We start from the raw sequence: 13,391 nt of genomic DNA, 5'->3' as shown, positions 1-13,391 counted from the left end.
GAAATAATGATTTGTATTTGAAATAACATTGTTTTTACATCAAACTTTGCTTTCGTCAAAGAATCCTCCTTTTGCAGCAATTACAGCATTGCACACCTTTGGCATTCTAGCTGTTAATTTATTGAGGTAAGCTGGAGAAATTGCACCCCACGCTTCTAGAAGCAGCTCCCACAAGTTGGATTGGTTGGATGGGCACTTCTGGTGTACCATACGGTCAAGCTGCTCCCACAACAGCTCAATGGGGTTCAGATCTGGTGACTGTGCTGGCCACTCCATTACCGATAGAATACCAGCTGCCTGCTTCTGCTGTAAATAGTTCTTGCACAATTTGGAGGTGTGTTTAGGGTCATTGTCCTGTTGTAGGATGAAATTGGCTCCAATCAAGCGCTGTCCACTGGGTATGGCATGGCGTTGCAAAATGGAGTGATAGCCTTCCTTATTCAGAATCCCTTTTACCCTGTACAAAGCTCCCACCTTACCAGCACCAAAGCAACCCCAGACCATCACATTACCTCCACCATGCTTAACAGATGGCGTCAGGCATTCTTCCAGCATCTTTTCATTTGTTCTGCGTCTCACAAACGTTCTTCTTTGTGATCCAAACACCTCAAACTTGGATTCATCCATCCACAACACTTTTTTCCAGTCTTCCTCTGTCCAATGTCTGTGTTCTTTTGCCCATCTTAATCTTTTTCTTTTATTGGCCAGTCTCAGATATGGCTTTTTCTTTGCCACTCTGCCCTGAAGCCCAAAATCCCGCAGCCGCCTCTTCACTGTAGATGTTGACACTGGTGTTTTGCGGGTACTATTTAATGAAGATGCCAGTTGGGGATCTGTGAGGCGTCTGTTTCTCAAACTAGAGACTCTAATGTGCTTATCTTCTTGCTTAATTGTGCAACGCGGCCTCCCACTTCTTTTTCTACTCTGGTTAGAGCCTGTTTGTGCTGTCCTCTGAAGGGAGTAGTACACACCGTTGTAGGAAATCTTCAATTTCTTTGCAATTTCTCGCATGGAATAGCCTTCATTTCTAAGAACAAGAATAGACTGTCGAGTTTCAGATGAAAGTTCTCTTTTTCTGGCCATTTTGAGCTTTTAATTGACCCCACAAATGTGATGCTCCAGAAACTCAATCTGCTCACAGGAAGGTCAGTTTTGTAGCTTCTGGAAGGAGCTAGACTGTTTTTAGATGTGTGAACATGATTGCACAAGGGTTTGCTAATCATCAATTAGCCTTCTGAGCCAATGAGCAAGCACATTGTACCATTAGAACACTGGAGTGATAGTTGCTGGAAATGGGCCTCTATACACCTATGTAGATATTGCACCAAAAACTAGACATTTGCAGTTAGAATAGTCATTTACCACATTAGCAATGTATAGAGTATATTTGTTTAAAGTTAGGACTAGTTTAAAGTTAGCTTCATTGAAAAGTACAGTGCTTTTCCCTCAAAAATAAGGACATTTCAATGTGACCCCAAACTTTTGAACGGTAGTGTATATATGTATATATATATATATATATATATATATATATATATATATATATATACACACATACATACATATATATATATATATATATATATATATATATATATATATATATATATATATATTTTAATGTACAAATAAAAATAATAATAATAATAATAATAATAATAATCATAATAATAATAATATTCTTGCTATCACTAGAAAAAAATAGCCTTTGAAAAATTATTTGCAATAACTCAGTCGTCAGTATCACCAGCAAAGCAGCTTCATTATTATCCCATTAAAGAAGAAGAGAATTGTGTGCTGCATTTGGAGATTTCATAATTTGATGTTAATTCTCCATTACAAACACTAGTTTACAAGACCGGCCGCTTCTGCTTCCTAGCAGGCGTGTTTGTACTTTAGAATTTTGTCCAAAGGACTTGTGTACACACGATTGGAAAATCCGACAACACACATTTGTTGACGGAAAATTTGAGAACATGCTATCCAACATTTGTGGGCGGAAAGTCTGACAACATTTGTCTGATGGAGCATACACACTGTGGGACTTTCCGCCAACAAGCTCACATCCAACATTTCCCGTCGGAAAGTCTGATCATGTGTACGGTGCATAAGGCTTTATATATTACCAGATACACAAAAATGAATACTGTCCTGCAAATATATACCAATCTTATGTAAGACTTAACATTGATATTTTTGAGGGAAAAACATGTTTTGCAGTCTATTCTTTTTGTGCTTTTTTCACTGCTATATACAGTATATAACATTCAGCTCCAATTTAACGTACTAAATTTATTATTACTCTATACTTCAGTACAGTTTAATTTGACAATACATTGTGTTGTTTACGCCAAAGCAAATCCAGACAATAGTGAATGATTTTATCTACAGATCTGTTCAAGTCTTTATTCCTCAGGCTGTATATAATTGGATTCATTAGAGGGGTGGCTACAGTGTACAGCAATGACAGGAATTTAGTGATATCCCATGACTTCCCTCTGCTAGGGATCAAGTAAACACAAAGCAGGGTACCATAATAAATGCAAACAATAGTCAGATGGGAACTACATGTTGAAAAAACTCTCTGCCTGCTGGAAATAGATGGAATTTTAAAAATAGTAATAATAATATAAACATATGACACAATAATAATAAAGAAGGGGATGACAACAAATAGAGAACTCAACAATGTCACTTCAAGTTGAACAAAGCTTGTGTCAGAGCAAGAGAGTTGCAGGATTGGATAAAAATCACAGAAAAAATGGTCTATAACATTGAGGTCACAAAATGTTAATTGTGATATTGTTAAAGTGAGAATCAATACTATTGAAACACTTAGAACCCAACAAGTGATGACCATCTTGTAGCAAAACTGGAAGTTCATTGCTAAGGTATAATGTAATGGTCTACAGATGGCCAAATATCTGTCATAACACATCACTGTCAGGAGAAGACACTCTGAAGTTTCCGAGACATCAAAGAAATAAAACTGGGAGATACAATCAGAAAATGATATTATGGTCTTCTTCATCAAAACAGCATGAAGTGTGTTAGGAAGAATGTCAGTTGCTATTAGAATATCTGATATGGAGAGCTGGGAGAGGAAGAAGTACATGGGAGAATGAAGGGATTTGCTGTAGGTTACCAGTGTGATGATCAGAAGGTTTCCACAAATGGTAACACAATAAACTATGAGGAGAAGAAAAAAGATCAAAAATGTTATACTGTGTGGAGCCTGAAATCCTAGGAGGTGGATGATGGTTAACGCGCTCCTATTTTTCCCCTCTATAACCTAAAGATGGAAAATGATGAAAAAAAATGAGTCGGTAAAAAGTATTTGGTCTAAAGTAAAAACAATGAAACTGTCAAAACCTTATGCCCCATATACACGAGCGGAATTTCCGTTGGAAAAATCTTGGATGGTTTTTCCGATGGAATTCTGTTCAAGCTCGGCTTGCATACACACAAAAGTTCTCTGAACTTTCAACCATCAAGAGCGCAGTGACATACAACACTACAACGAGCCGAGAAAATGAAGTTCAATGCTGCCGAGGATGCGTCAAATTGTTTCTGAGCATGCGTAGGAATTTTGCGCATCAGAATTGCTACAGACGATCGGAATTTCTGGTCAGCACTTTTTCCTTTTTTCTTTTTCGGTCAGAAAAATAGAGAACCTGCTCTCAATCTTTTGCTGGTGGAAATTCCGCCAGCAAAAGTCCAATGGAGCATAAACACGGTCGGAATTTCCAACCAAAAGCTCACACCGGACTTTTGCTGGCGGAATTTACGATCATGTGTACGGGGCATTAGGCAATGTCACTTTTATAAACTGATACAATGAACTTCTTTTATTTCACTTTTGTTCTATTAAATATACAAAGAAAAAGGTTTTGTTATATTTGTTAAGTAATAGCAAAACAAAATGTTGATAATGCCAAAAATCCAATGAGCACCTTATTTCCTATGCATTTTTGCTGTGCTGCACTAAAATCTTAAATATCATTAATATTGCATATTTTGGCTCTGTTGACTACAGAACACTCCACATGTTGTAAAGCTTATGAGGGGGGGGGGGGAGTGTCCTGTAGCCCAAATTAGGACGGGAGTATCCATGCTCCACTTCTTTACTTACAGTACAGATAATGAGATATTTTTTTTTTTTTTTAACGTGTCATACATACCTGCTCTCTGCTGTGATCTGTTCCTCCTCTTTTTTGTTTTTTCACCAATGCTCATGGCCCCTCCCTCCTGAAGAGTGTCCCCAGAACAAGAAGCTTGCAATGGGGGCACCTAAACAGACTCGTTCCTGAGCCAAGGCTCAGTATTTCCATTTACACACAGAGCCATAGCCCGACCCCACCCCCTTTCTCTCTTCATTGGCTCACTGGCTGTGATTAATAGCAGCGAGAGCCAATGTCTCCCTTCGCTGTCTTAGCCAATGAGCAGGTAAAAAAAGGTAAAAAAACTTGAGCCTTTAAGTAACTGTTTTAAGAAACCTTTTTGTGTATTTATTGTACATATAGTGGCATAAAGATATATAAGATTTTCATTGTGCAATAACCCAAGGCAGTTAATCATATTTTGCTCTGCTGATGCCAAAAGAGAGATATGGACTGATATATATATATATATATTAATAAAGGTGTGTTTTTCATTTTTTTTTTACAAAAAGATATCATAAGCTAATATTTAATAGTTATAAGGAGGAAAATGGTGAATTCTGTAAAAGTTGACCAAAAAAAAAAATGCAATACATTTTTTAATTAAAGCCAATTGGCAAAAACTGTCACCCATATCTGCCAACCTTTCTTTCCCACTTATTTACCATCTTAAAAAAAAAGAGGAGGAAAAATTAAAAAATCTGCAAAAGTTGCCCAAAAAAAATTGCAATACATTTTTTATTTAAAGCAGACCTTCAGCTATTTTTTTCCAACTTTCCATCTATTAAATCGTCTGCCCTTGTGGTTTTAACTTTGGACAGTAAAACATTTTTGTCTGCAAGTGAATACCTTATACAGTTAACTTCCTGTTTCTTGTCTGGTAAAAAGCCTAGGCTTATGACATCATGCACAGGTCTCTCGTTCACTCTCATGAGAGTTTACCAGGAAGGGAGGGGGGATGAGTCATGAGGGGGCCAATGAGAGCTGCAGAGCTTGAGTAGTGTGTCTGTGTAATTTCAGGAAGGGAACAGACAGCAGCTTCAGCTGCCCACAGTTAAAATGGCTGCAGCCAGGCTCAGTTGAGGGAGATTTCTGCTACATATTTGGCAAGTACAGAATCACAGTATATATAAATAACATGGAAAGTGGTTTGATGGAAGCCTCAGAATGGCAAAGATTGTTTTATTACAAATTATTCTCTTGAAATCCAATCGGCAAAAAACAGCCACTCCTATCTCCCAACATTTCATTCCCATCTATTTACCCTATTTAAAAAATAGAAACCTTACAAAGCCTCTTTTTACTTGAATTCTCGAATGCCCTGTACACACGGTCGGACATTCCGAGGGAAAATGTGCGATCGAACTGTATTGTCGGAAATTCCAATCGTGTGTGTGCTCCATCTGACTTTTTCCGTCGGAATTTCTGACACACAAAGTTTGAGATCTGGATCTAAAATTTTCCGACAACAAAATCCAATCGTTTAAATTCTGATCATGTGTACACAATTCCGACACACAAAAGTGGCACGCAAGCTCAGAATATATTACGAGGCTACTGGCCTCTTAATAGTCCCGTCATACATGGTTTACTTCACATCATTCTGAACAATCAGATTTTCCGACAACTTTTTGCGACCGTGTGTATGCAAGACAAGCTTGGGCCAAAATCTGTCGGTAAAAATCAGATGGATTTTGACGTTGGAATGTCCGACCATTTGTATAGGGCATAGGTGTTCCTTGTGGTGCTTCTTCTAGGTATGGAAATCAGTTAGCTAGCTCTTTAATGTGTGCTCACTGTTGACTGCGTCCTTCTTTTTAAAGTCATCAAGCAGTTGCAGCCCTCTGGATCCTGGGAGAGTATTATGCCCCGTACACACGATCGTAAATTCCGCCGGCAAAATTCTGATGTGAGGTTTTGGCCGGAAATGCTACATTGGACATTTGCTTGTGGAATTCCTGCCAGCAAAAGATTGAGAGCAGGTTCTCAATTTTTCGGTCGGAAAAAGTTCCATTCGGAAATTCTGATCGTCTGTACCAATTCCGACGTGCAAAATTCCTACGCATGCTTGGAAACAATTTGATGCATGCTCGGAAGCATTGAACTTCATTTTTTCAGCTCGTCGTAGTGTTGTGTGTCACCGCGTTCTTGACGGTAGAAAGTTCAGAGAACTTTTGTGTGACCTTATGTATGGAAGCCAATATTGAGCGGAATTCCTTCGGAAAAACCATCAAAGATTTTTACGATGGAAATTCTGCTCTATTGATATATAATGGTTGCGGTTATCACCAATATATAGTCCCATACATACATATACAGTGGTGTGAAAAAGTGTTTGCCCCCTTCCTAATTTCCTGTTCCTTTGCATGTTTGTCACACTTAAGTGTTTCGGAACATCAAACCAATTTAAACAATAGTCAAGGACAACACAAGTAAACACAAAATGCAATTTGTAAATGAAGGTGTTTATTATTAAAGGTGAAAAAAAATCCAAACCATCATGGCCCTGTGTGAAAAAGTGATTGCCCCCTAAACCTAATAACTGGTTGGGCCACCCTTAGCAGCAACAACTGCAACCGAGCGTTTGCGATAACGTGCAATGAGGCTTTTACAGCGTCCTGGAGGAATTTTGGCCCACTCATCTTTGCAGAATTGTCCTAATTCAGTTACATTAGAGGGTTTTCGAGCATGAATGGCCTTTTTAAGGTCATACCACAACATCTCAATAGGATTCAGGTCAGGACTTTGGCTAGGCCACTCCAAAGTCTTCATTTTGTTTTTCTTCAGCCATTCGGTGGTGGACTTGCTGGTGTGTTTAGGATCATTGTCCTGCTGCAGAACCCAAGTTCGTTTCAGCTTGAGTACACGAACAGATGGTCGGACATTCTCCTTCAGGATCTCTTGGTAGACAGCAGAATTCATAGTTCCTTTTATCACGGCAAGTCTTCCAGGTCCTGAAGCAGCAAAACAGCCCCAGACCATCACACTACCACCACCATATTTTACTGTTGGTATAATGTTCTTTTTCTGAAATGCAGTGTTCCTTCTACGCCAGATATACTCGGACACACACCTTCCAAAGAGTTCCACTTTTGTTTCATCGGTCCACAGAATGTTGTCCCAAAAGTCTTGGGGATCATCAAGATGTGTTGTGGAGAAATTGAGACAAGCTTTGATGTTCTTTTTGCTCAGCAGTGGTTTTCTCCTTGGAACTCTGCCATGCAGGCCATTTTTGCCCAGTCTTTTCCTGATGGTGGAGGCATGAACGCTGACCTTAACTGAGGCAAGTGAGGCCTGCAGTTCCTTGGACGTTGTTGTGGGGTCTTTTGTGACCTCTTGGATGAGTCGTCGCTGCGCTCTTGGGGTAATTTTGGGCGGCCGGCCACTCCTGGGAAGGTTCACCACTGTTCCATGTCTTCGCCATTTGTGGATAATGGCTCTCACTGTGGTTCGCTGGATTCCCAAAGCTTTGGAAATGGCTTTATAACCCTTTCCAGACTGATAGATCTCAATTACTTTCATTCTCAATTGTTCCTGAATTTCTTTGGGTCTCGGCAGGATGTGTAGCTTTTAAGGATCTTCTGGTGGACCTTACTGTGTCAAGCAGCTCCTATTTAAGTGATGCCTTGATTGTGAACAGGTGTGGCAATAATCAGGCCTGGGTGTGGCTAGAGAAATTGAACTCAGGTGTGGACAACCACAGCTGTAGTATGTTTTAACAAGGGGGCAATCACTTTTTCACACAGGGCCATGATGGTTTGGATTTTTTTTCACCTTTAATAATAAACACCTTCATTTACAAATTGCATTTTGTGTTTACTTGTGTTGTCCTTGACTATTGTTTAAATTGGTTTGATGTTCCGAAACACTTAAGTGTGACAAACATGCAAAGGAACAGGAAATGAGGAAGGGGGCAAACACTTTTCACACCACTGTACATAAAAAATCTCAGTCCCTCTCCTAAATATATATAAAAATATTTATATGGTCTCATATAGTGCTGCCCGCATGTTTTAAATTATTATTATATATTTTTTATATATAATTAATTTTTTTTATATGCATTATGTTTCAACATTATTTCGAGATTTTACAGGAATTTTTATTCTCATTTCATTCAGTTATTTGTTTGGTAATATATCTATACAAGCCCGTTTTCCAATAGTATCACAGGTCCGCCACTCCTTCTGTGTATATATGCATCACTTCCTGTTTAGAATACTAGAACTGAGGAAACAACTGAAGTTGTGAAACGCGTCTTCTGATTGGCCCACGATTCACTTCGGGATCCCAGAGCTTGCGTTCCATGCTGGAACTCACTTCCGGTTCCAGCCATCCGACCATCCGGACGTTTAACAAACCTGGAAACCAATGAAAACCATTGGAAATACAGAGGTGCTGCTCCAAATCAGCTTTTGGAACACAGAGGCAAGCCTATCGTCGTTCCCCTGTCTGCTTTTATACTCCATCAGCTCTGCAAACCCCGTGGACCGGATTGAGACATGGATGCATCCCTATTTCATGTACATGCTTAAATCTCTCTGACCTTTGTGAGTAGCCATTTGGCTGTATATTTTTCATTTTAATAAATACTTTATCTTTTATACTGCACTTAGTCTGGTGCAACTTCTCCCTGTTCTTTGTGTTTTCGAATTCTTTAGAGAGCCCTGCTTCTCCTCTCAAGACTGTTGCTGCCAACGGTGCTTCCCCTATATTATTACAAATGCTATTGTTATTGACATTTTAAAATACTCATACTCAAATAGAGACTATACAGTGACTGATTTTTTGCGCCATCTGATCCCAAATAATTCTGCTCGTGTGTATGGGGCATTACTGCTGAAAAGTAAATGGAAAGGGTCCACATCAACCAGTCAGAAACATGTACACCAGAGGAAGGACTGGTTAACTGGTTACCCCTTTAAGGTAAGAAAAAGAGAAGACTCGGCACCTGGCATGTCATGTTACCATGACAAAGACAAGTATTTTGGTGTGTAGGCATTAGTTAGAGGGGGGTGAGGGTACTGTTTTTAGGTGAAAGGAAACCTTCTTGGAGCCAAACTTAAACATAATATAGGTATTTCTTAATGCAGATCTAAAACTAGATCATAATTGATATATTTCTGCTCTCACATTTTCTGCCTACCTTCAGTAAAAGCCAAAAGAAGACTGCCTACTCTGGGTCTGCCTACAAACCAGAGAGGGATCATCCTTAAACTGGGTATACATGTTCCAAAAATTGTCTGGTTCAGCATGTGAACCAATGTCTGTTTAACAGAAGCTGGTCTTATGACCAGCATCCATTGGTACAGTCATTGCTGTTTTCGATCTGTGCTTGCAGCCAATGACTGCAGTGCTGATCTGTGTAATTATGGCAGAAAGGAGGAACCCCCCTATCAGAATGCAATAGAACAGCGGGGGAAATCCCTGCATCAATATCATCTGTGCCCTGTGCCCTGTTCTTTAGCTGCCTTGTGCCCTAGTTTCACATTCATCTGAGCTCTCAGTCTGGCAGATTGGTATTAACTTTACATGTACAGTAAGTGTGCATTTTTTTAATAAAGGTATTTTGGCTTGTGTTAACCTCAGCATCCTTCTCAGTGCTTTCTTTCAATTGGTAAAAGTAAACACAAGAAAAAGCCATTATAGTTCAGTATACAGATAACAAGGATAGTAAAGAAGAAAAACATCAACATATAGGAGGTACGAGGAACCTAAAAATGTAGCTGATAAAGAAGTGTATAAATCAGACACCTGTTTTAGGTATATCCGTGATAAGAATAAAAGATACTATTTGATAGCAAAAATATAAACTGGGTGTACTTCTTATGGGTAGGAAAAGCTGGATGTAACAAACCATTTAAATGATTACTTCTGTTCAGTTTTCTCAGAAATATGACACGAACAAAAATAAGTTGAGGGATCATATTGGTTATAGCAGTGAAGGTTCAGGACACCAAGAGGCATGGGAAGTAGATGAACTAGCTCCCCTGCAGCTTAATAAAACAGGTCCTGGTGTTATTCATATTAGAGAACTTTGTGGTATAGTTATTGGACCAATAATTGATCTTTTTACTTTTGCTTTTCTAACAGGAGAGGTTAACCATTACCGATGAACAGCTAATGTTGAACCTATACACCAAGAAAGATATTAAGGGAAATGCTGGTAACTCACAGGTCAGTGAGTTTAACATCTGAAGCATCAAACACATTTATACAGTTACTAAAAAAAAAAAAAATGCCATGATCGTTTAAAAACACAGACCCAGAGCAGCAGGACTTTACTGAGATCAGATCATGTCGGACTATTCTGATTTATTCATTTTTTTTCAATAGATCACAAATGTTGGGGAGCAGGGTTGGGATCTGAACATAGCCTATCTTCAGCAAAACATCTGTTAAGATTCCACATAACAATCTCATAAAAATATATACAAGCTAGGACTTAACCATCGGGTGGCTGTGGTGCACCACAAGGCTCTTTACAAGCTCTTGTTCAATGTAATCTTTTCTTTAGTGATATAACTGAGGATTTGGTGGGCAAGGTATGTTTCTTTTTTGCTGATGACACAAAGGTGTGCAATAGGGTTAGTATTCTAAGAGGCATCTGTATAATGAAACATTCCATGACAGAGTACAATAATGGGGCTAAAGTTTCGGACAAAACTACAGAGGGGAACAAAATGAGGATGCTATTTCATATGATTACAAAAAGATGCAAATTATGTGGCCCAACAGAGAGGAAAGTAAAAATAATTTTGGGATGACTCACTAGAAGTATCACCAGTGGAAGGAAGGAGGTCTGATTCGTCTATATAGATTTTTATTTGGATCTTATTTACAATACTGTGTCCATTTCTGGGAACCTCACTTACAAAAAGATAAGAACAAATTCATAGAAGAACAACAAACATGGTGAAAGTGCGGAGGAAAAAAACATATCAGAAAGACTGCAGAAATGTAATATATACAGTTTTGAGGAAAGAAGGGGAGGACAAGACTTAAACCTTACAGGGTAATAAAGTTCAGGGCAGATCAAGAGAACATGACATCAAAATTGCAGCAGGAAAGTGCAAAACTAACCTTTATATTTTCCAGGCATCCTCTACTCTTTTGCCGCGTACACACGATCGGAATTCCGGCCAGAAAAAGACAGATGGGAGCTTTTCATCGGAAAATGCGACCATGTGCATTCTCCATCGGAATTTAGCTGTCCGAATTTCCACGAGCCAAAAATTGATAGCATGTTCTCAATTTTACAGACGGAAAAACTTTCTATCGGTAATTCCAATAGTGTAAGAAAAAAAAAAAAAAAAAAATCTGCGCTTGGTGAAAAATTAAAGAAACAGCAGCTGAACACTATAACCAGGATACTGGGCACAACAAAATAGAAAAGATAAAAGTGCAGCGCTTACCACTAGATAAATTGTTATATGACTGATTTAAAAATGTGAAAAAATTCTAAAGTATATAATAATTGCATTATTATACACTTTTGAATTTTTTCACATTTTTAAATGTATTAGACATTTGAGTTACAGATGATTGTTCTTTATTTGACAACTAATTTTTGAAAATACTTTTCACTATTGATTTTCACTTTATTTGGACTCACTAATATTCAGATTTGTTCAATTTTGGGTTTTTCATGAAAGTTTATCAATTTTCACTAAGTCATATAACAATTTATCTAGTGGTAAGCGCTGCACTTTTATCTTTTCAATTCCAATAGTGTGTATGCAATTCCGACACGCCAAAAATCACGCATGCTCAGATTCAACTACAAGACAGAAGCTATTGGCTACTAGCTATTGAACTTCCTTTTTCTAGTCCCGTCGTACGTCACTGTGTTATAAACAATTGAAAATTGATGTGGCCAATGTGTAGGCAAGACAGAACTTTTTCTGACGAGAATTCCGATCGTGTGTACGTGGCATTTCAGTATTTCTTACCAAAAGAAGAGACATGCAGAGGTACTGTAGTGATTTAGTAAACAGTAGGTGAATTTAAACATGGTGGGACAAGCATAAATCTATACTTAGAAAAAATGGTTTAAAAAGAAACAAATCCTTTAAAAACAGACAAAAAAAGCAAAAAAAAGGGGGGTAGATTTAATAGACCACTTGTTTTTTTTCTAATGCCCCCCCCCCCCCCTCTATGTTTTCATGTTTCAAATACTTACCATTGACCTGAATCACTAAAGTTATGGCCAAGAGACAAGTAAAAGGAAAGGTAGCCAGTCAATTCCTCTATCTCAAAAATATTTTGTTCTTCAACTTTGAGTTTAGGCTGGAACTAGTAGAGAATTATTCAGTTTGTAGATCTGGATGGAGACCTGTGAGCAGGAGGACAATTCTGCCTTTGGGATTCACTCAAAGCAGCATTCAAAAATATTAAGTAATCATTATTTAATAGCAGCATGCATTAAAATAAGCAGTTGATTGTTAAATGATGGAAACAAATTCCAGAAATATTAAGTGTAGCAAAAAGTGTTTGCCACTAATAAATGTACTGATTTGGAATACTGTTGTCTTTTATATGTTACTGCAGATGAAATATATGGACTTCTGGGAAAAGAAGTGATCTCTGATATATTCATGTGTTCTCTGATATTTTCATGGGACTCATTATTTTTTATGTAGAGAAATTATTTTTAGATATTTTTCTTTCAGAAAACCATTTGTTAATTATTCATAATGTACAAACAAAATCCCTGGAAGGCACAACTCTCTAGACCAGGCTTTCTCAACCTTTTAACCCTAGAGGAACCCCAAAAATTATTTTCAGGTCTCGAGGAACCCTCACTAAAACCAATTTATCAGGGACAATAGGAACAATGCCTGGTGGCCAAACTGAAGAATGTTCCCTTTAAAGTGATGCTCAGATTGCCCCCTTAACCACTACAGATCCGCGCTATTGCCAAATGACGGCATCAGCGCGGACCTACATTTCCGGGACTACGTCTATTGACGTCGTCCCGGATACGAGCGGCCTGCGCGCCCCCTGAGGGGCGCGCGCGGCGCGCTCTGTGATCGGCGAGTCCGTGAGACTCGCCTGATCACCGATCCGTGCAAGGGGTCGATCCCGACCCCTTATCACGTGATCAGCTGTCAGCCAATGACAGCTGATCATGTGATAGAACGGAGCCGGTAATCGGCTATTATTCCTCCTCGCGCTGACAGCGCGAGGAGAGAAATAAAAAGCCGATCACCGGCGGCCGTGATCGGGACA

At 38.7% G+C, this 13,391-nt stretch overlaps 1 protein-coding gene across 1 annotated transcript; it reads right to left on the bottom strand.

Moving 5' to 3' along the window:
• Positions 1 to 2,230: 2,230 nt before the first annotated feature.
• Positions 2,231 to 12,684, bottom strand: LOC143963938 (olfactory receptor 1500-like). The gene is made up of 2 exons (XM_077473668.1): positions 12,343 to 12,684; positions 2,231 to 3,292 (listed from the first exon to the last, which is right to left on the bottom strand). Exons 1-2 carry the CDS (start codon positions 12,343 to 12,345, stop codon positions 2,321 to 2,323), a joined length of 975 nt encoding a protein of 324 aa, XP_077329794.1. The 5' UTR covers positions 12,346 to 12,684; the 3' UTR covers positions 2,231 to 2,320.
• Between the last annotated feature and the right edge of the window lie 707 nt (positions 12,685 to 13,391).

The sequence above is a fragment of the Lithobates pipiens genome, unplaced genomic scaffold, assembly GCF_037356315.1.
Source record: "Lithobates pipiens isolate NorthernLeopardFrog02 unplaced genomic scaffold, aLitPip1_a1.2 Scaffold_8, whole genome shotgun sequence".
In the NCBI taxonomy this organism is placed as follows: domain Eukaryota; kingdom Metazoa; phylum Chordata; class Amphibia; order Anura; family Ranidae; genus Lithobates; species Lithobates pipiens.
The sequence above is the reverse complement of the archived record's forward strand: the minus strand, read 5'-3'. Positions and strand labels throughout refer to the sequence as shown.